At 41.0% G+C, this 23,281-nt stretch overlaps 1 protein-coding gene across 1 annotated transcript in view; it reads right to left on the bottom strand.

Annotated features, from left to right (window-relative positions):
* ank2a (ankyrin 2a, neuronal) overlaps positions 1-23,281 on the bottom strand; it is a 77,629-nt gene that overhangs the window by 21,770 nt on the left and 32,578 nt on the right. The window contains exons 8-36 of the mRNA XM_051945962.1: positions 22,770-22,868; positions 22,225-22,323; positions 21,834-21,932; positions 21,315-21,512; positions 20,922-21,020; positions 20,725-20,823; positions 20,477-20,575; positions 20,079-20,276; positions 19,850-19,948; positions 19,537-19,635; positions 19,065-19,262; positions 18,704-18,802; positions 18,153-18,251; positions 17,918-18,016; positions 17,675-17,773; positions 17,470-17,542; positions 15,512-15,638; positions 15,227-15,305; positions 15,028-15,131; positions 13,214-13,438; positions 12,967-13,065; positions 12,322-12,476; positions 11,863-12,074; positions 11,555-11,762; positions 11,020-11,116; positions 10,673-10,901; positions 10,276-10,401; positions 10,021-10,157; positions 2,764-2,771 (exon numbers count right to left, since the gene is read on the bottom strand). Of these exons, the coding sequence (XP_051801922.1) occupies positions 2,764-2,771; positions 10,021-10,157; positions 10,276-10,401; positions 10,673-10,901; positions 11,020-11,116; positions 11,555-11,762; positions 11,863-12,074; positions 12,322-12,476; positions 12,967-13,065; positions 13,214-13,438; positions 15,028-15,131; positions 15,227-15,305; positions 15,512-15,638; positions 17,470-17,542; positions 17,675-17,773; positions 17,918-18,016; positions 18,153-18,251; positions 18,704-18,802; positions 19,065-19,262; positions 19,537-19,635; positions 19,850-19,948; positions 20,079-20,276; positions 20,477-20,575; positions 20,725-20,823; positions 20,922-21,020; positions 21,315-21,512; positions 21,834-21,932; positions 22,225-22,323; positions 22,770-22,868 (3,661 nt within the window). The remainder of the gene's footprint in view (positions 1-2,763; positions 2,772-10,020; positions 10,158-10,275; positions 10,402-10,672; positions 10,902-11,019; positions 11,117-11,554; positions 11,763-11,862; positions 12,075-12,321; positions 12,477-12,966; positions 13,066-13,213; positions 13,439-15,027; positions 15,132-15,226; positions 15,306-15,511; positions 15,639-17,469; positions 17,543-17,674; positions 17,774-17,917; positions 18,017-18,152; positions 18,252-18,703; positions 18,803-19,064; positions 19,263-19,536; positions 19,636-19,849; positions 19,949-20,078; positions 20,277-20,476; positions 20,576-20,724; positions 20,824-20,921; positions 21,021-21,314; positions 21,513-21,833; positions 21,933-22,224; positions 22,324-22,769; positions 22,869-23,281) is intronic.

Here is a 23,281-nt window from a genome sequence, read left to right as displayed (position 1 = left end):
CGTAAACAGTGACATGGACTCCATACCTTCTCGATTAGGCTCCTCTTTCTGAGTTGCAGTTAAACACAATGAATCATCTACAAAACAAGTAGACTGAAGTTGTGATGGATTCTCTGCTGTCTCCTCAACACACAAACTGGCATCTGCTGCCTCATCAAGTCCTTTTGCACTGTCTGTCACATGTTTATCATCATCTTTCTGCAGTGTATCTTGTGAGGAAGACATACCTGGTCCAAATCTCAGATCTGTTTCACCATCATCAAGATCACCAGTCTCTGATAGTGCAGTTGCATCTCTCTTCATTTTGGATTCCTGTTCCATTTCCTCGAATGTTTTGATTTTTGCAGCCATTTTAAACATCTCCTCCTCTGGAGTGAACTGAGTATTGGTGGGTTCATCATCATTATCATCTCTGTCAAGAGAGTCCTCCATTTGGATTATCTCGATATTGCGTTCTTGCTCATCCTGCTCACATTCATCTGTGTAAATTTTTTTGTCATAAGAAAAACATGACTGGAGCTGGGAGGCATAATCCTCATACACAGCTGTCTGGACTGACATCTGAAGTTCTGTGTTTTTTAATTGAGTAGGATTTCCCTCAAGAGAGTCAAATGTTTTGATCTTTGCAGCCATTTTAAACATCTCCTCTTCTGGGGTGAACTGTGTATTAGTGGGTTCATCATCATTATCTCTATCAAGAGACTCTTGCATTTGGATTATCTCAATATTGTGTTCTTGCTCACCTTGCTCACATTCATCTGTGTAAATATTTTTGTCATAAGAAAAACATGACCGAAGCTGGGAAGCATAATCCTCATATGCAACTGTCTTGGCTGACATCTGAAGTTCTGTATTCTTTAATTGAGTAGGACTTCCTTCAAGAGAGTCTGGACAAGGAGATTCTTTGGTAGGGCTTGGATCAATTGAATCAGGAGATTTATTTGAAGATCTATCCTCCAAGAGAGGACTTGCCTCTAGTGAATCTCGATGACACGACTCTTTCACTGGGTCTTCAAACTCACCAGTGTTTAGGTCCTCCAAATCAGATGGCCATTGTGGTGGGCTGTAACTACTTGGGAGTTGCAAATTATCACGTTTTTTGAGGACTGAATGAGAGTAAGCCACATCAACATCTTCATCATCGATTTTACAGTCATCCATTGTTGCACTGACTTTCTCTTCAGCAGAGTCAATATAATGTCTTTCTGCATTTGGTGAGGTATTAGCCTGCAGGTCATTTGGTTCTTGCTCCAACTTGTCCTGTAAATGATCACCTGTCAGTTTTATTTCTTTGCAGCTCTCATGGACCAAATCCTCCTCTGAGGGGCGTTGTATCGACACTGGTCTTTCCTTCAGATGTTGATCCAAGTCACTGCTGAGAAGTGACAACATGCCTGACATGTTCTTCTCAGTTGTAGACTCTTTTTGCTCTTCCTTTCTCTCGACGTGAACTTCTTGGAATGGAATCTCTAACACCTTGCTTGATGTTAGTTCCTTGACTCCAGCTACATCAGTCTGCAGGTCATCATTTGCTTCACCCTCCATCTTGTCCTCTAAATGATCACATGTCAGTTTCTTTTCTTTGCAGCTCTCATGGACAAGATCCTCTTGTGAGAGGCATTGTATTGTCAATGGTCTTTCCTCAAGATGTTGATCCAAGTCACTGCTGAGAAGTGACAGCATCCCTGACATATTCTTCTCAGTTTTAGATTGTTGCTGTTGTATGTTTCTCTCAGTGTGAAACTCTTGTAATGGAGTCTCCAATACTGTGCTTTGTGTTTGGTGTTTTACTTCAAGTTCATCAGTCTGCAAGGGATCATTTCTTTTTTCCTCTACCTTGTCCTCTAATTGATCACTTGTCTGTTTCATTTCTTTGCAGCTCTCATGGACTAGATCCTCCTCTGAGGGGCGTTGTATTGCCACTGGTCTTTCCTTCAGATGTTGATCCAAGTCACTGCTGAGAAGTGACAACATGCCTGACATGTTCTTCTCAGTTGTAGACTCTTTTTGCTCTTCCTTTCTCTCGACACGAACTTCTTGGAATGGAATCTCCAACACCTTGCTTGATGTTAGTTCCTTGACTCCAGCTACATCAGTCTGCAGGTTATCTTTTGCTTCTCCCTCCATTTTGTCCTCTAAATGATCACCTGTCAGTTTCACTTCTTTGCAGCTCTCATGGACTTGATCCTCTTCTGAGGGGCACTGTATTGTCACTGGTCTTTCCTTGAGATACTGATTGAAGTCACTGCTGAGAAGTGACAACATGCCTGACATGTTCTTCTCAGTTGTAGACTCTTTTTGCTCTTCCTTTCTTTCGACATGAACTTCTTGGCATGGAATCTCCAACACCTTGCTTGATGTTAGTTCCTTGACTCCAGCTACATCAGTCTGCAGGTCATCATTTGCTTCTCCCTTCATCTTGTCCTCAAAGTGATCATCTGTCAGTTTCATTTCTTTGCAGCTCTCATGGACTAGATCCTCCTCAGAGGGGCATTGTATTGTCACTGGTCTTTCCTTCAGATGTTGATCCAAGTCACTGCTGAGAAGTGACAACATGCCTGATATGTTCTTCTCAGTTGTAGACGCTTTTTGCGCTTCCTTTCTTTCGACGTGAACTTCTTGGAATGGAATCTCCAACACCTTGCTTGATGTTAGTTCCTTGACTCCAGCTACATCAGTCTGCAGGTTATCTTTTGCTTCTCCCTCCATTTTGTCCTCTAAATGATCACCTGTCAGTTTCACTTCTTTGCAGCTCTCATGGACTTGATCCTCTTCTGAGGGGCACTGTATTGTCACTGGTCTTTCCTTGAGATACTGATTGAAGTCACTGCTGAGAAGTGACAACATGCCTGACATGTTCTTCTCAGTTGTAGATGCTTTTTGCTCTTCCTTTCTTTCGACATGAACTTCTTGGAATGGAATCTCCAACACCTTGCTTGATGTTAGTTCCTTGACTCCAGCTACATCAGTCTGCAGGTCATCATTTGCTTCTCCCTTCATCTTGTCCTCTAAGTGATCATCTGTCAGTTTCTTTTCTTTGCAGCTCTCATGGACTAGATCCTCCTCAGAGGGGCATTGTATTGTCACTGGTCTTTCCTTCAGATGTTGATCCAAGTCACTGCTGAGAAGTGACAACATGCCTGATATGTTCTTCTCAGTTGTAGACTCTTTTTGCTCTTCCTTTCTTTCGACATGAACTTCTTGGAATGGAATCTCCAACACCTTGCTTGGTGTTAGTTCCTTGACTCCAGCTACATCAGTCTGCAGGTCATCATTTGCTTCTCCCTTCATCTTGTCCTCAAAGTGATCATCTGTCAGTTTCTTTTCGTTGCAGCTCTCATGGACTAGATCCTCCTCTGAGGGGCATTGTATTGTCACTGGTCTTTCCTTCAGATGTTGATCCAAGTCACTGCTGAGAAGTGACAACATGCCTGATATGTTCTTCTCAGTTGTAGACGCTTTTTGCGCTTCCTTTCTTTCGACGTGAACTTCTTGGAATGGAATCTCCAACACCTTGCTTGATGTTAGTTCCTTGACTCCAGCTACATCAGTCTCCAGGTTATCTTTTGCTTCTCCCTCCATTTTGTCCTCCAAATGACCATCTGTCAGTTTCATTTCTTTGAAGCTCTCATGGACTAGATCCTCCTCAGAGGGGCATTGTATTGTCACTGGTCTTTCCTTCAGATGTTGATCCAAGTCACTGCTGAGAAGTGACAACATGCCTGACATGTTCTTCTCAGTTGTAGATGCTTTTTGCTCTTCCTTTCTTTCGACGTGAACTTCTTGGAATGGAATCTCCAACACCTTGCTTGATGTTAGTTCCTTGACTCCAGCTACATCAGTCTGCAGGTTATCTTTTGCTTCTCCCTCCATTTTGTCCTCCATATGACCACCTGTCAGTTTCATTTCTTTGTAGCTTTCATCAACTAGATCCTCCTCAGAGGGGCGTTGTATTGTCACTGGTCTTTCCTTCAGATGTTGATCCAAGTCACTGCTGAGAAGTGACAACATGCCTGACATATTCTTCTCTGTTGTCGACTGTCGGTGGTGTTCTTTTCTCTCGATGTGAACTTCTTGGAATGGAGACTCCAACACCAAACTTGGTGTTAGTTCTGTGACTCCAGCTACATCAGTCTGCAGCTCGTCATTTGCTTCTCCCTCCATCTTGTCCTCTAGATGATAACGTGTCTGTTTCATTTCTGTGCAGCTCTCGTGGACATGATCATCTTCTGAGTGGCGTACAATTGTTACTGGTCTTTCCTTGAGATGTTGATCTAAGTCACTGCTGAGAAGTGACAACATCCCTGACATATTCTTCTCGGTTGTAGACTGTTGTTCTTTTCTCTCAATGTGAACTTCTTGGAATGGAGTCTCCAACACCAAACTTGGTGTTAGTTCTGTGACTCCAACTACATCAGTTTGCAGATCTATATTTGCCTTGTCTTTAGTCTGGCTGTCTAATTTATCACTTGTCAGTTGAAACTGTTTGCAGCTCTCATGGGCTAGACCCTCCTCTGGTTGGTATTGTAGTTTCACTGGCTTTTCCTTGAAATATTGATCCAAGTCATCACTGAGGAGTGATAACATGCCTGAAATATTATTTTCAGTTGTAGGCTGTTGTAGATAGGCCTTTTTCTGTATGCAAACATTTTGAAATGGAGTCTCCAACATAGGATTTGGCGCTTGTTCCTTGACTTTAACCACATTAGTCACTGTCTGTCCATGTGTCTCTACATTAATCTCATCCTCTATATTGGCACTTGAGGATTTGCGGATTTTGGTGTGAAGAACTTGCTCGAAGTTTTCCTGGACAGTGTCCTCCTCTGGATGCCCACTTTTCACTGGCCTGTCCTTAAGGTATTTATCCAAGTCACTGCTCAGCAGTGACTGCATACCTGACATCTCCTTTGCTTTGGTAGATGGTTCATATGAAGTCTTCTTCCCTATCCACTCTTCCTTCATTACTTGTTCTTCAGTCACAATTTGTTGGGTTCCTGTAAAGGTACTCACCATTTCTTGACCTACCTTTATGACTTCATTATTTTTTTGTGTTGTTCCATCCATTATTGATTCTTCATTTTCATCCATGACAAATGTGTACATTTCTTCATTGACGTCCTTTGTTAGAATAACTTGTTCAAAGCTTTCCTGAACAATATCTTCTCCTGATCTTTGCCTTTCCACAGGTCTGGCTTGCAGATATTGATCCAAGTCCCTGTTCATCAAAAGCAACATTCCTGACATGTCTTTTTCTGATGTGGATGCCTGACTAGAGGCTTTCTTTGATATATGGAATTCTTGAAGTGGTGATTCCTTGATTTTGCTCTGTGTCACTTCCGTGTCAGTTTGTGAAAGGTGTCGGTTGCTTCCATGATCAATTGTTGTATTTTCCTTACTTGCTTCATGAACATTCTCTTCCAGGGAAAGTACGATATGCTTCCTCTTTCTTTTAGTAGGGGAAGTGAAAATTTCATTGGTCATTTGGTGGGTCACTGTTAATCCTTCAGAAATTCCTCCCTCGTCTGAAATAGAATGAGACACCCCAATATCAACATCAGTGTCTGAGGATTCAGCCATGCCCTCATGCTTTGGACTCTCAGGACTTTCATCTTCTCCGAAATATGTTTTCAAACATGGACTGTGGATGGATGCTCCATTTGCAGCTACTGATGACTGCTTGAACAGCTGATACTCAGGACTTTCCTCCAGCTCTGCCTTTATGTCTGCACTAAAGTCCTCTGAAGGTCTCCGATCAGGGCTGATCTGAGTTTCTTCAGATAAATTCCTACCAATGCTTCTGAGTGGTTCTTCTAACCTCATCCTGCTTAGACCCCTCACAGACAACTGTCCTTCATCTCTCTGAGGGCTAAACATTCCACCATCAACCTGAGTTCTTCTGTTTGGACTTTCTCCAGGAATACCTGATATCTGTTGTGATTCCTCAGAATCCTCTTCCGTTAACCTTTCTGTTTGAGCCTCTAAATCCAGTTTTCCACCCTGTGATTGGAAAATGGTGATATTCTTCATTTCAGTTTTCAACTTTGTCTTCTGCATGGGGTTTTCAGTCCCCTGAGTCTCTTCAGGCCCAACTGATTCAAACAGTTCAACTTTACTTTTTAAACAGTCCTGCCGAATATGGGTCTGAGTTTCGATTTGTAAGCTTGGCTCTTGTATAGCACTTTGTGTAGTGATCTCGATCTCTTTAGAATCTCCTGAAAAAGATATTAATCTTGAAATCGACGAAGGCACAGCTTTGTGTTCAAAAAGTTCCACTCTAGACTTTGGGGGCTCCTGTACAGTCTGGAATGTTTTCATCAGCTCCTTAACAGACACTGCCTGCTTCCTTGACAACTCTGGCATTTCTTTCTGTGGGCTGATATGTCCAGCATCACACTGAACTGTCTCAGCAAATGTTACTGTCTTTGCCACAAGGGTACCATCTGAGTTATTTCTGATTAAGCTTACTGATTGATCTTCTATGTTGTCATGTATGTTGGAATCATTCTGTGAGGAGAAAATCAGGACGCTCTGAGGTTGGCTTTGCAACTTTGGGCCCTGTGTAGGACTTTGTTTAGCTGTCGGTATTTCTTCAGAATCTTTGGGTATTGATGTTGAAATACAAGAAGCTACGGCTTTGTGATCAAAAGGCCCGGCTGTATTTTTTGGGTCGTCCCGTCCAGTTTGGAATGTTTTCATCAGCTCCTTCACAGACATAGTCTCCTTCTCTGTCAACTTTGTCTCCTCTCTGTGTGAGCTAACACTACCATCGTAGCACTGAACTGTATCAGCAAATGTTACTGTCTTTGCAATATAAGCACTGTCTGAAATCAATTGTGATTCTTTAAAGTTATCTCTAATTAAGCTTACTGGTTCATTGTTTTTCTCCGTTTGGTCCAATTTCTTGACATCACTCTCTTGCTGGAAAATTGGGATGCTCTGAGTTTGGATTTGTGATTTTGGCTCCTCCACAGAACTTTCTTCCAATTTCTGTGTCTTTTCAGAATCTATTGATGTCAGTGTTGAAACACAAGGAGAAATCATTGCTTTGTGTTCAAAAAGCCCAGATTTATTTTTTGATGGATCCTGCCCAGTTTGGAATGCTTTCATCAGGTCCTTCACGGACATAGTCTCCTCCAATCTTTCTGTCTGAGATCTGGGAGATTTAGGGGACTTGGGAAGCCTGGGGAGTTCTGGCATGACTTCCTCCGTCTTCTTCATAGTGACAGAAGACTTTGCGTCAGATGTTAGGACTTGAGTATTTTTTTGGATCTCCTCTTCCTGAACTTTGTTCTGTAAAGCTTTAACTCTGTCCTTTATAGTTCCTATAGGTGTCTCAACGACTAAAGGAGAAGCTGGAGGATCCATAACTGGAGTGGGCACAAGGCTACTCTCATTAAGAATAGCATCACCATCTAAAGACTCTACAGAACTCATCCTTTCCAGCTCTCCCTCTGAGCTGCTACATGCAGAACGCTCTCTGTCTCTGAGTTTCTTCCTAATAGGTTTCTTGATATCAGGTGGGCGACGTTTTCCATCACGCTTTAAAATGCCTTGTTCAGATCTATCTTGGACAAGATCTTCTTGAGAAGCAAATGTCACAATAGGTCTCGGTTCCAGGAATTCTTCTATGTCCATGCTTAGCTGTGAGACCAGCCTTGTTGTGCCTCTGACCTCTGTGTATGAGCTACTTAAATTCTTTGTCTCACTGCAAGTCTCCTGTAGGACTTGTTCTTCAGAAGCCTTTGCTTCATAGAGGGAACTTTTTTTTACATCATCTTGCTGGGCATTCTGTCTAGTGTTGTTCACCCCATCTTTTTGAATGTCTCCAACCCTTCCTATCCTGTCTTTGATCTTTTCCACAATGGCTAAAGATTCTTTTTCCTCCAGTCCTCTAGATCCAACTCTTTCATCATACATATCTGTAGTAAAAACTGCAGATATTTTGATGTCTGACATGTCTGACAGGATGTCTGGGCTTGCAAGAGTTGCAGGGTCAAGAGGTTGGTTAGTTCTCAGGGAGAATGTCTCAGTTGATTCAGACTCATCATCTTCAATGAAAAAAGTTTCAGAACCAAAAAGGGTACATAACATAAGGGACAAATGAATTGGGAAAGAGAGACATCAGAAAACTGTCATCAAGACATTGCCATCAAAAATCCATCTTCAGTTCACAGAGTAAGAAGAAGGCTGACTGGACAGAGAATAAGGAAGTCTTGAAAACAAGACCAAAAAGAAGATGACAAAGTAGTCCAAAGAAGTTTGAAAGGTAGTAGAGCAGCATCAGCATAAGCAAAGCCAGGAGGAGTAACAAAACGGGTAGAATGTGGATAAGAACATTATCAATCTAATTTGAACAATGTATTTAGGAATTCACCACATAATATACAAAAGTATCAAATGGAACACAGAAACTTACATATGGAACAAAAGGACAAGAATGAAGGATAACAGACAAACAAAATTTCTCAAGATTGTTGCAGTTAGAAACAGCTACGTTTACCTAAAAACAAAATTTTAGAACACAATAAACTTTGAATAAAAAAATCATAATATGAGCTTTTTAGTAAGAGGAGGTATGAGGTGAGCAATCACTGTTAATAACAGGATAGATGCTACTGATTGTTTAGTTATTATCTTCTTTTAAATTTAACCAGTGTACAGTACAGTCATACTTGAAAATTTACATTATATATTCCAATATTAGACTAGATAATGACTATGAAAATTAGCATTAATGTTGTATTTGAAATGTGTTCATGGCTATCAAATATCATTACAGGTTAAAATTTGTAAATGTTGCTGTTTTGTGACCTTATAGCATAATTAGCTCACATACAAAAATGAAGTAATGACAATCAAAAGAAATGTAAAACTGGTTTATACTGCAAATGAATGAGGGAAAGAATGAATGAAATCAACTATGGAAATGTTGTAAATGAAAATGAAATGTGTACTTGAAGTAAATACTTCAAAAGAAATAGTAGACATCAAAATGATACATAATGAACTATAATAATAATAATACTAAGAAGAAAACATCGGCAGTACATGTAAACCCTTGAAGAAAGAACAAACAACATGATGTTGTTTGTCAATTTTATCTGTTCAGAAAAAATTATGATTTTCAACATGCCACTGGTAAAACTATTAGCGGCGTTTACTTGGGAAAATAATACGTGGTCAAAATGAATACTTCTTATATTGCATTGTCACAAAACATAATTATTTTTAAGTAAACATGAACTTCCAAGCACAAATACCATGGAAATATAAATAATATTCTGTGGGTATCAACAAAAAAAGTATTATTTTGACCTTAATTTAGGACAAGGTAAAAAAGCAGAATGTCATAGCAAATACTGAAAAATTAAAATGCTAAGGAGAAGAGGAAGTCAGTGGAGTCTGGAGTGGGAGCAACAGAGAGTACATCAGCCATAGCATAGCTGCCAGTAACAAATACATCACTACACACAGTGTTAGTAGAGCAAAATAAAATAGCAGGGTTAATCGAAATGGAAGGTAACATGTATCAATCAGTGCATTTCTTAGCGAATACAGTTTGTAGTACTTCTACGCAAATACTTCACAACCTTTATGACCAATCTTGATCAAGTGTTGTGTCTTCAGTTTATACTTTGTTGTATTGTGTACTGCATGAATGTATATCATGCCTTCAATTCATATAGTCTACTTGTTCATATGCTTAAACAATTTAGACTAAGTTCACTTTTTACATTCAGCAATGAGACAGAAATATTGTCAAATAACTTACATTTCTTGTCACTCTTTTCACTCTACAAAAAAAAAAAAGATCAATGAGGCATAGTTAGTTACAACCTGATTATGATGTCATTCTTTCTATGTTGTAGTACACTATGAAGTAAACTTTATTTACCTCATCATCTGCATCTTGGTCTGAATCAGACTCCTAAAGAGAAGAAATAAAAACACAGAGAAAGCAGCAATGCAGTCACCACACACAAAACGATACACTATGATTGCATAAATACAAGCTGAGACAGATTCAGACTGACCTTTGAGTATGTTGGGAGGGTGATGTTAAGGTTGCAGATAGCGTTGTGGTTAAGACTGCGGTATGTGCGAGGTTCCTTTGTGAAGGACAAGCGACCACATGGCTCCTGTGCTGTGTCTCTAATCTGTTCAATATGGAAACAAATCTGTTAACGAACTGCATATATTTGGATTTCTAAATCTTTAAGAGATCTTTGAAGAAGGCGAAAATTTTAGAAAGGTTTATCGATTGTAGATTCATACTTTAATAAACAGGGCCAGTCTGTTCTCTTTGAAGGCAAAGAAACTGAACACATGGTGCTGTCCACTCTTCGTAAGAGGCACCAGGTTTCCAAAGCAGTCTGCAAATATGGGCTTTCCCTCCAGCACCTGTGTGGATATGGCAGTTGTTTTCATGACTCAAACAAACTAGTATGGCCTACTTCCAGTCTCTGAAAACATTATTTTCTGATTTTCCAAGGATATGAATAAGAACTAGTATGCTGTAACCCCGACTCTACCAATTTGACACCCATGTACAACACTTTCTTTCTCTACACTGTAATTACAGACCATTATAGCAATATATCTCATCCCCATTGCATGAACCCTTTCTCACACGTTTCTCTCTTCATATTTATTTCCCATCATCATACTGCACCTCCACATCTCGGCTGCGGGCGACTTCAGTGAAGTTCTCCTGCTGCTCTAATGTTTTGTCCATTTTGTCATCTGTCATGCAGAAACAGCGCAGACGTGCCTCGATGGGGTCCAGTGTCTTAGCAAAAATGACAAACTTAGCCATGTACGGGACACAGATGATTTCTCTGTACAGCTGAGAGCCAAAACTAACAGACTCCTGGATCTGTCTGCAGTCTATCAGCCAAAACCTAAAAATATGAAAGAGATTTTTAGTTAGAAACTGATAGATAACACCAGGAAGAATATGAAACATAAAAGAGGACCATAGTGTTAACCTACACATTTTAAAAGAAATGAAGGATTTACCTTGCTGACACATTTGTGGTGAAAGAAACACATTGGTTAACAAAGGTGAGCGGTGTGGAGCCGGTGATGTCCTCCCATTGGGCTGGAGTGGTTCCACCTGAAACACATACCCACAACTTATTACCCAACCTGTTAAAAAAGTACATTTATTTGTAATAGTATAGTTTTAGAAATAAAAAAAACATGATAGAAATAAGCCAAGAAACACATCTACTAAAAAGAGTGGCATTTCACATTACAGTAGTGAAGTCATTTTATGCATAGAGCAAATTTTAAAAAAAAATCTTGAACAAAGTAAGCATAAATAAGAGGATATAATTGAATTAATAAAGCATATCTCTTTGATTAAAATCATAACAAATGAAAATTTGCACAGGCAGCAAATAAAGTACTTCCGACAATCGTAAATGGCAGCACATTTTTAGCTATTTATTTGGACTACCTGATACTACTTCACATTTGTGGTAGCTGGTCTGAGATGATTACACTTTATTATTATCTGCTGATATGACGATTGATTATTCCCCCCACTTACCTGTAATACTGCAAAGCAAACGTAAAGTGGGGGTCTCTCCACTGAACACTGCACTCGGCCCGTCACTGTTGGAGCTCGTGGGAATGGGGATTGTCATTGTGATTGGTTTGTGGAACTTCCTCCTTCTTGGCTCCAATGTGACGATCGGGCTGAACGTGGCTTTGTTTCCAAGAATCTTTCTCACCATCTCAACATCAATGGGCTGAGCCTGGGACAACACACATCACCATTTTCATAGCCATGATTTGGAATATTGTATTTGCCCACTTTTGCTATTGTTTGCTGGTCAAGGAATATGCTGTATGTACCTGTAGCCCAACTCTAATCTTCTTAGTCAGGGCTCCTTCGGGGAAGACAGCCTGGACCTGGGGCACTAGAGTACTACTGAGGACTCCACCCTCTGGACCAATCAGGTGACTGTCCTGCTTTATCCTGGACACCACAGCAAAATACTGTGGGAAGTCTCTGGTGATGATGCGGCATATTCTTTTCTTCTCAAGCTCCTCAGGTGAGTCAAGTTCTGTGAAGAATAGAGATATAAAGTATATATGCACTGCTTTGCAATATGCCTAAATTTTTTACTTCCAATAACTTGTGCTTCACACTTTCATCAGAGCATTTTAAAATCTAGGAGACGACTCTTTCCTGCTTAACTACCGTACAGTAGCGTGTGCATTTTTGTGTGTTGTCTGTACCAAAATGCAGTGCGAGAAGATGTCAGTTCAAGAGTCATTGTTTGGCATCAGAGTCCAGTTAGGATCCCTTACTTTCATCCATGCCATTTAGTATCTGGTTTAGTTCTTCTTCAGTGAAGTCACAATGGTGTTCCTTCCAGCTCTCTCCTGTTTCGCTCCTCAGGATCACCAGCTCTCTCTCTGTGCCCCTCAGAGCGGCAAAATGTGGGATTTCAACAATCACAGGCCTAAAAGGGGTGAAAAAGTAAAGTCAAACACAAAGTCAGCTTGTGGTTACTGTTTGTCAGAGCTGACTTATAAATGATAACAGATCATAAGACGGATGCATGACCTTAAAAAAAACAATACATAAAAAAATATGATTTGAATTTGAGCATTTCATGCCAAGTCAAACAAGCAGTCATGAAAAGAAATTTGAAAAATATATAAACGAGAAGATCCACATGAGCAGAATCCAACTAGAAACATGACAGGGAGTAAAGTGCTGGAGACTGAAGAAACATGGAGGTAACTTAACATACAGCAACAGAACAGGTGGCTTCAGATTAAGAGTTTTGGCACTTCTATAGCACCAAGGAAGTATCAAAATAACAAGTCACTTAAAAACCATGAACAAGTCAAAAGGTATGCAGTCTAAGGTGGACACAGTGGAAAATATGGGTGGGCCTGTAACCCAGACTCCAGGGTGGCAGGGTGTCCCCCCACTAATAGTCCTACCCGAGGAACTTGGTTCCTGGAGGACCCAGCTGCAGGATGCGACTGACCAGGCTCTCACCCTCATTCAGAGGGGGTGGAGCTGTAGGAAGGTGAAGCTTACTGATCCATACGCAGCACAGAGGGGGAGCGAAGAAGAAAGTATGAACACACCACACAACTGTGTAAACACACTCACACAAGCAAAGACATACACACAAATTCAGACACACAGTTAGGCAGTTACACACACATCCGCACATATACTTACCCCAGGAACTGAGCTCCGGTGGGTCCCACTTCTATGATGCGACCAGCCAGCCCTTCACCCTCCACCATGGGAGGCATGGAAGCCAGACGATGTCTCTTCACCAACCTGCATGTCACCCGGGTGGGAGCAGAACACTTTCTTGGTGGCACAATGATTCGCAGGCCATTGTGACGGCATCCACGCATAGCTCCGCCTCTGGCATCTACCATGAAGCTGACCAGGAAGCTAAAGAAAAGGCCCCAGCAAGGGATTAATTGGTTACTTTATCACATGATGAATGCAATATATCTGACACAGATTTTTAGTTTGTGAATAAACCTTCATGCAGACAAAGCAACTGAAGCAACGAAGGCCAAACAGCAAAGGGCAACTTTTATGACATGAGTAGAGATATCAAAAATTAGTGGGTCTCATTCAACAATAAGTTAATTCTGGTTCATTGTTTTCATTCCTGTTCATATTTATTCCACTTCCACTATTTAAGTTGCAGGACAGGCAAGCAGACAGGAGGACTGTGAGCAAGATTCTCTCTTGATACGACATGTCTTTGGGAAAGTAGGTGCTGAAAGTAATACCCAGATTTTTAAGGACAAGAAACTTGGTTAGAGCGTCTTTAAACAAAACCTAAACCCGAGGTTATGTAAAGTCGTGCATTATGAGACCATGCAGATAATTAAGATGGGAAGGAAAAGTTCATTTAGAGAAAAAGGTAGAGACAAGAATAGAGAAGAGAGAGTAGCCGAAATAAAAAGTATCACCTGCTGTTGTCATGGTCTAGGCATGGAGAGGAACGGCTAGAAGCAGAATACAACACAAACACACACACAGACAACCACAAACACAGCAAAGACAAGAGAGTGCACACAGAAGCCAACAAGAGAATAAACACAAAGAGAAAGAGAGAATAAAGAATGAGAAAAAAGTGAGAAAAATGTGATCGGACAGAAGAACACACAGCAGCAAAGATAAGACAAGGAAGGAGAGTAGAAAACAGACGGAAAGTATTGAAAAGTAATGTAAGAAACAAATGACCTGAATTATAAACAAAAGTACGTGAAAGATGGAATTTTTATTTCAAGACAAAGTAAACATCCTAAGAGCCCTGTTTTGTGGCAGTGCAGTGCGTGAGCAATGTGTCGACTGGAAACTTCCTAACCCTGAAATTTGCTTTGTGCCAAGTGCAGGACACACAGTACACAGGTGTGAAGACAAGTGAAAACGGGTGGAAGGTTCACACACAAGCCAGTGGAAAGCACACTGTTGTTTTTTTGGTGTCTTCAGTTTAGCGTCAATCGGCTGCCACTTTGCTGACTTGATCAACAAACAAACTAAAAAGTCATACTAGATATTCAGCGATGACCAAATAATGTGTTTATATTCAACTCTAGCCGCTTTTTTTGGCATTTTCTGTTGCTGCACGTGTATGAAGAAGAAAAGCCGATGCGCTTGGTGATAGCAACATGATCAATATGCACAAGATGTACAGCTTTGCACACTAAAAAAGGGCCCTGAGAGCCTGAATCCAAATGTCCATCCTCCAAATTGGCACAAAATCCTCATAGACTTCCATACGCACAGTGACATGTTCACTGCCACCATGTCAAGTCTACAGTGCTGGTGCACCATGAGGAGATCAAATGGAAGTCAACTTGCTGATTTAATGAACTGCAGATTTGGACAACCCTTAGAACTGAATGGAAATGTGCCTCTTCAGTCTGCAAAAACCTGTATGAAATCTGTGAAATGTGGACATTTGGATTCACTTTTGCACAAAGAAACAGTGAAAGTTTGTATGTGAGTGTGTGTTTGTATACCCAGAGTGTAGCAGACTGGAGGACAGCATGACATTATCAAGGTGTTCGGCTCCCCAGCTGAGACGGTACGAGTCCTTCTCGTGCTCTCTAGACAGCGCTGACACCTACAGACCACCACACATCAGCAGGTTGGCCACAGAAGTCTAAGGATACCTTCAGTAAAGTTACACTGTACATGCTTTGCCTGCTTTGTCCTCACCTGGTGGCTTGTGAACATGTCTTCAATGAGAACACCGTCTCTCTGATGGAAACTTTGGTGAATGGGAGTGTGCTGGGGTCTGTTGGAAAACCAAGGAGGATTTTCTGAGTTCCTTAGTATATATCTGTCTAATTGTATGTTTGCAACTGCATGATGCCAAGCTGGTCAACACCAGTTGATGGCAGTATATCAGATGTGACATCACCCATACTTGCAGTAACTTCTGAAGTGAAATCTGTAATTAGTTTGTTTGTTAAGTGTAAGTATGTGTGTGTTGTTTGTGACCTGTCCAGGTTGTGGCTCATATAGCTGAAGCTGTCCAGATAGTGTCCTGGCAGAGAGTCATCTCCCAGCTCTCGGAGGTCTTCTGCTCTCAGATACTCTCCTCCATCACCCGTCATAGTGTCCTCACCTGGGAAAGAGTCACAACATTTAAAGGGGAACTTCGGTTTTTTTCAACCTGGGGTCTGTTTTCATATGTCATTTCATACATGTGAGTGATGGAGAAATGAATTTTCGACATGGCTCCAGTATTTAGCCAGGCAGGCAGCTTCGCAGCTCAGCTAGCAGCTCAGCTAGCAGCTCAGCTAGCGAAAAGTATGGGGCAACTGGCCCCCCCGCGTCAAAGTCCACCCTAACGTGCTTTTTTCCCCACACTGACCGTGATAGCTCGCGCCAAAACACCGGTGAGGGAAACAGCTGTTTGCCTCAGGTGAAGAGAGACGAGTGGAACGATTTTGTGTCGGATTACCGAAGTTTTTACATCGAAGTGCATCAACTGGAGTTTCAGGGTCCATTTGTAAAATGTTTAGCCACAACTTTAGCGTTTCCTTCTCCGAATACGGTAGTCTGTGAAAGCTGCGCGAAGTGTAGCGCACCATTCTGTTGTCACAACTCGGAAAAGCACACTGACGATCCATTAGTTTTATCAGGTTTAGAAAAAACTAACTGTTCTGTAATCCGACACAAAATCGCTCCACTCGTCTCTCTTCACCTGAGGCAAACAGCTGTCTCCCCCACCGGTGTTTTGGCGCGAGCTATCGCGCGATTTCGGAACGAGATTTGTTTTCTAGCGTCCCGAGATTTGGATACAGACCACAACAAAGAGCGATCACCAGGTAATGTGGAGGTTTTCGTTCACTTCTCATCTCTTGTATGTTGTGGGACACTCGTTGAGACTATCCGAGCCGGTCAGTGTGGGAAAAAAAGCACGTTAGGGCGGACTTTGACGCGGGGTGGCCAGTTGCCCCATACTTTTCGCTAGCTGAGCTGCGAAGAAAATTCATTTCTCCGTCACTCACATGTATGAAATGACATATGAAAACAGACCCCAGGTTGAAAAAAACCGAAGTTCCCCTTTAAGATAAAAAATGTCAACACTTCTATGAGCAATCCAAACCTCTAGTTGTCAGCTATCGGTACAAATACAGCATCTTTTTTTGCCTGTATTTATTCTAAAAAGTGTCATTATTTTTATGTCAGCTTATCAAACCTACTTCGATTCTCTAGTCTGGTTGAAAAGATTCAGTGGCACTGTGTTTTCTATGTCCACATCATTAAATTAGTGCATCCTTCCATTTGAAATGACAACTTCGTTATCATTACTGTCATGATCTCATCCACAGTCCCACATGCTCCAAAATATTCATGCAGTTTGTTTCTGCCAATTAGTGTCATTAACACACATTCCACTGAATTCTGATTATGACCTAAAAACCATACAGTGCTGAATCAAAGAAGATGCTCACACAACATAAACTACAAGTATATACCACACACCAACAAATAGAACACAGCCATATTAAATCTTTTGAATCCGTATGCAGTTAATATGGGGTTTATGAAGTTGACACTGAATGTGAAAGGCAAAATTCTCATAATTCTGTCTTTTAGTTTTGAAAAAACTCCATGTAATGCTGCACGCCAAGCTGGAGGAGCAGAGCCGACATTTTGCAGTACCTTCCAACTCCACAGTCATCTCAGATAATGGCTCATCTTCCAACCTCAGAGCTATAAAACATAAAGTTTTAAGACCTACTGCTAAAAATTGCATCCCATCCAGTGCAGTTTTTATGACTACAGCACAAAGGAATAGACAGCAAACACTTTTAATCCAAGGCCAATTTAAATTTTTAGGGTCTGACGATTAAAGTAGCCTGATCGTTTACCTTTTTTATCCTGTAAAACAACCAAAATAAGCTGATATATCATTATGTTTGCTTTCTCTGTTTAAAGTAACTCACCTTCTTCATCAGACACATCAAGGATCTCAGTCATAGTCTCTGGAACGTTGAGCTTGTGTTTCTCTGTCACCGTCTGAAGCGACATCCATTCACAGTCATGGGAATAGACAGCCGAAAGAGGGAAAAGTTAAACAGGATTTTCTGTGAAATTTATGACAAAACATCCTGGCTCCAGATCCGGAGTCTAAAAATATCAGCAGCTTACCGTTGTGGTAGTGATGACCTCCTCAGTGACGACTTTCAGTGTGTCCACCACTGAGATGTAACCCAGACGTCTGGCGATGGACAGAGCAGTGTTTCCATTCTAGCAGAGAGAGGGACATCATATTTGTGTGATAGACCAAAAAAAATAAAAAATAAGAAAAATCCAATTTCGTGCTTATGTGTATTCGTAAATTATTTTACATAATGACACTAGAGTAAATGCATGTGCTGTTTTCTTTCTTACCACTGTAGTAGCGTTGGGTTTGGCCCCATGTTGCAGCAAAACATTGATTATGTGTGTATTGCCTTGTTGAGCTGCCTGGTGAAGGGGTGTGTAACCATTCTGTAAAACAAGAAAATGGACAAAATTTGGCTTAGCCATGGTAAAAACTAAAATCGGTGTGACTCTGATTACTTCGATTGTATTGTTTTTTCTATATTTGCGTTTCTTTGTTGCAAATCTAAGATTTGACTGCTACCTTGGTTTTGGCGTTGACGCTGGCACCTTGCTGTAACAAGAAGTTAACCATCTTGACATTTCCATAATGACAGGCCACAATCAGAGGGGTGTATCCGAGCTTAAGAGTAGAGAGGATGAAAAGATAATAAAAAATATTATTTTCACAAGTGTCTGTGTTTGACTTGTTTGCAGTCAAGTTATAAGGAAGTTTAGATTTAAAAAAGTCTTGAAAGAAAGATGATTCATAGAAGTGAGCTCTACCTTGATTTATGACCACAAATGTAACTGATAAACATGTTAAAAACAAAGCTCTTAAATGCATAATGAATGTCTGATGTAGACATTGTTATGCTTCCAAAAAGCCAGCAGGTGGCAGATATACTGAATTTAGAAGTCACTTTTATAATAAGCAGACAAAACTCCAACAGGAAACACAGAGTTAGATACATAATTTACACTTGCAAATTCTTGTTCATTAACTCTTGTGTGCCATGCTGTAAGGATCTCACTACTGGTAACTATTTTTGCCCATTTGTTGATGTGTTTGTCTGTGCATGTATGTGTTCATACTTTAGTCTGCTGGTCCAAGTTGGCATCATGTTTGGCCAGTACTTCTGCTGCACTGACTCTGTCCTCTTGGGCTGTGAGATGTAGAGGAGTCAGCCCGGTCTGTAACACATAAAACACAGTCATCTCACAGTACGCACACAGTTACACACAATAGGTACAGTAAGTGTATTTCATGTGTGGAGAGTTACGTTAGTGTGTATGTATCTACAGTATGTAAGTGACACTGTTTATGCAACTAAATGATTGTTGTAAATGCCTGATTTGCAAGCAATTCACTTACAAAGCAGTACACTGTGTCTGTGCAACTGGTCTAAAGTGTGAACATAAATAACAGATTTAAAATTGTGTGTTTCTGTGTGACCTTGGTGGCAGTGTTGACGTGTGCTCCTTTGCTCAGCAGCAGGCTGGCCATCTCAGCGTGTCCTTCCTGGGCTGCCAGGTGTAGAGGGCTGACCCCCTGCTTGGTCAGAACATTGGTCTCTGCTTCATACTGCAGCAGCGCTAAAGCAATGTTCGTCTGGTTCTTTTTGGCTGCAATGTGCAGTGGAGTGTAGCCATTCTGGACAGAGAAGAAGGTTAGCAGTAAAAGACTCTGTTATTGATCTAAAATCAATGGAAAAGGGCTTCTTCACATCACTCTCGCCTTTTGCTTTGCTATCATTATTGCAACCTAACACCATCAACAAGACAGCATATAGGGCGAATAAGTAGAAGGAAACTGTTTGTCAAGTAATCATAGCAAGCTAAATAAATCATCTCAGAGAGGATTATATAATAACAACAGTGTGAGCGTGTCTTAAGTGTTTTTTTTCCTTTAAAATCCTTTGTCTAACCTTTGCAGTGGCGTGAGGTGATGCTCCTTTGTCCAGCAGCAACAGAGCCACCTCTTGGTTGTCATAATGAGCTGCCACATGTAGAGGAGTTAAGCCATTCTGAAAGGAGAAGGATTTCATTAAGCTGAATTACTGGGGAAAACAAAACATACCTTTAATATTGTGTCTGTTTCGTGCTGTATTTATCTATTCTATCTGAAATTTAAATTAATTATCAGAGACTAAAAGATTCAGTTGACTGCAAATCTCGATGAAATTGCAGTGAAACCTCAAAACGTTTTTTTAAATCTGCATCTATAGATCTTCAGCTCACCTTGCCGGCATCATCAGGAAGAGCTTTGCGTTGAAGGAGAAGTTTTGCTACATCGAGGCTCCCATATTTTGCTGCTACATGTAAGGGAGTGAATCCTTTCTGGAGACGTAAAAGCAGGAAAAAATATATTTTTTGTAACTTTTTTGCATGTTTAGCTGGATTAAAAAAACAACAACTTTGCATCTATCTGCGATACAAACTTCACCATCACTTTCTACCCTCTGCTCACCTTGGTGGCCATCGAATGTGAGGCTCCGGCCTCCAGAAGCACAGCAGCAGTCTCCACTTGGCCCTCTCTGGCTGAAATGTGTAGAGGAGTGTAGCCATTGGTGGTGGCAGCATCCGGATGGGCCATGTGCTGTAGCAGGAGTTGGACAATATCTGTTTTCCCTAAACGGGATGAAATGTGGAGGGGAGTCTGGTCCTCCTGTAGACCAAAGAAAAAAATAATTGTGTAGAAACAGTGGAATTAGAAAAAAGCAAACCTACTGCTGCCACAGCTGAGGTAGGTGACATGAGCCATTAATCTATGTTTGTATGCAATACAGTGAATTTAATATACTTATTTATTGTAAACAGGAGGAAAACAGTGATTAGCGCCGATGACGATGCTGGCAGCTGACTCACCCTGGCCATGGCATCCACCAACGCTCCGTTTCTCAGCAAACAGCGAACCACTTCCATCTGACCTGCCCGTGCTGCCATGTGGAGAGCTGTCTCACCACGCTGACATGCAAAGACAGAATCTTTATTACGACACTGCGCTGAATGAAAACTGCACGCAAGAAGAGCAGCAAGCGTTTGCACAGCGAAACCTGATCGTGAAATATGCATTTCTGGCTATTGATCACCGAGCAGATAAAATTACTACTCACGATGTTGCGGACATCTGGAGAGGCTCCATTCTGCAGCAGAAGTAGAACAATGTTGAGGTGACCCATGAAGGCAGATACATGGATGGGAGTCAGACCAGACTAGAAGAAGGAAGACAGAGAGATTCCGGATGATGAGCAGCAGTGTGTGAACAGTGTGAAAAGGAACCGTGTATTGTATTTACACATGCCGTCCTCACCTCAGTAATTGCCTGGATTGAGGCGCCGTATTTGACAAGGAGTTCCATCACCTTCACTCTGTTCTTCTTACAAGCGATGTGGAGGGGAGTAAAACCATTCTAGTAGACAGAATCAGAAAAATAACAGGTAAGTACTACATTTCTGTATGATCTACACAGCAAGGCAAGATATTTCCTTTTATTTTACAGCTGGCAGTTTATTTTATAGATGGCTTGGGTTCTCTTAAAAGCATTTATATGGAAGCTGAATTACATTTATAAATTGTTTACTGGTAAATCATTAGTTACACGACCACTAGTGTCACTACTCCAGTCTGTAAATGTGTTTTATATTTATGAGTGTGTGGTAATGCCTGTTTTGATGCTTTTTGTAGCCGTTATCTGAATCCCTACCAGTGCTCTCGCATTAGGATTGGCCTTCTTGTCCAGGAGCAGCTTGGTGACTCTGTAGTGGCCACAGTGAGCGGCGACGTGCAGCGCTGTGAGGTAGTCGAGTGTGACATCATCAACAGGCGCCTTGTGTTGCAGCAGCAGTTTCACGCACTCTATGTGGTCTCCCTGGGCTGACATGTGCAGTGGGGACAGTCCGTTCTGTATGGGATGGATAATGGTCAGAAAAAGCAGGGCATTGAAGGAAGCGGTGACACAAATGAGAAATATTGTGGGCTTGCCAAGTGGAATCCTAAGATTTTCTGACTGTTCCCTAGAGTATTTAAATAAAGTCTTCATGTAGTGGTACAGAAAAATTGTAAAATGTGCTTAGAATTGAAAAAGCCTATTGGATGACAGTGGAAAAATGCTCTAGAACCAAAAGGAGAAGTCTGGTTGCCTTCGACTGATGCTCTTAAATGAATGGCTGAGAATCTACAGTGACATCTGAAGTATGCTGACCAAGTATTAAAGTTACACTACCTTGGTTCGGGCTAAGATGGGAGCTCCTCTCTCCAGCAGAATTTCCACTGCTGGGTCATGTCCACTCCTGGCTGCACAATGTAGCGGCGTCAGACCATCCTGAGGGGCAATCACACATGAACAGGAAAAAGAAACATAAACACACACACACACACACACACACACACACACACACACACACACACACACACACACACACACACACACACACACACACACACACACACACACACACACACACACACACACACACACACACACACACACACACATACACATACACACATACACACATATTTTCACAAAATAACAATTGGTTACAACAATCACTACAGATTGGTTGCAAATACTTAATATAATCTGATTTCCATACTTTAAACAACAGTCTCACCCTTGTTTTAGCATCTATCTGACCCCCTCGGTCCAACAACAGGGCCACCATGTTGGTGTTTCCTCTCTTGGAAGCCACGTGAAGAGGTGTTATTCCATTCTGTCAACACAGATAAATTTAGAATTAGAGCTAACTTTCCCACATACACTGTATGAACCACACTGGCAAAAATATGTAAAAGTTGACATGATAGAAGATGCTATAAATGATCTGTATGATTTTCGATCTTCTCTTTTTGTTGAAAGAAAATCGTATGAAGTTGCATCACTAACCAAAAAAAAAGCATTTAAAGAAACTAAAACTAAGGTCATGTACTAGTCTCGGGAAGACAATTTAGCTTAAAATATGCAGGATGAAATGCAACTTTTGAAAGGTTAGCGATAAATGTAGTTAATAAAACAGCTTGTAAGAGAAAGCCATAATGGTAAAAAATAAACATGCTTTTCTACAAGCATCAAATTAAAAACAGCCACACACATCAAGTTTTAACAGAGTCTAAAAAAGACAGTCTCTTGATGTGTTAAGAGGTAGAAATGAGGCTGTACCCTGGCTGTGAAGTCGACAGCAGCTCCTCTGTTCAGCAACAGGGTGGAGACATTCACATTACCATAGTGAGCTGCGATGTGCAGAGGGGTGAACCCACTCTGTTTAAGAAGACAAGGAGAGAGGATGGAAGAACAGTGAGAGGGAAAGGAAACAATGCCACATGTGAGGAAAGAAAGAGAGAAAGAAAGAAAGAGAGAGAAAGAAAGAAAGAAAGGAAGAAAGAAAGAAAGAAAGAAAGAAAGAAAGAAAGAAAGAAAGAAAGCAAGAAAGAAAGCGAGAAAGCAAGAAAGAAAGAGAGAGAAAGCAAGAAAGAGAGAGAAAGAAAGAAAGAAAGAAAAAGAAAAGCTTTCTGTGGTAGATGCAGGACAGAAACCTGACTGTACTGAAGCAGTATTACGATGAGCCAGCATGCTGAAAACAGACACGGTGGTGTAAGAAGAAGCATTAAAAAATGAGCATACTCCAAAATAGCGCATGCAATGCATAATACATGAAAAATCTCTGTAACTCT

Source organism: Acanthochromis polyacanthus, chromosome 3, assembly GCF_021347895.1.
Source record: "Acanthochromis polyacanthus isolate Apoly-LR-REF ecotype Palm Island chromosome 3, KAUST_Apoly_ChrSc, whole genome shotgun sequence".
In the NCBI taxonomy this organism is placed as follows: Eukaryota; Metazoa; Chordata; class Actinopteri; family Pomacentridae; genus Acanthochromis; species Acanthochromis polyacanthus.
This window is presented reverse-complemented; position numbering and strand designations above follow the sequence as displayed.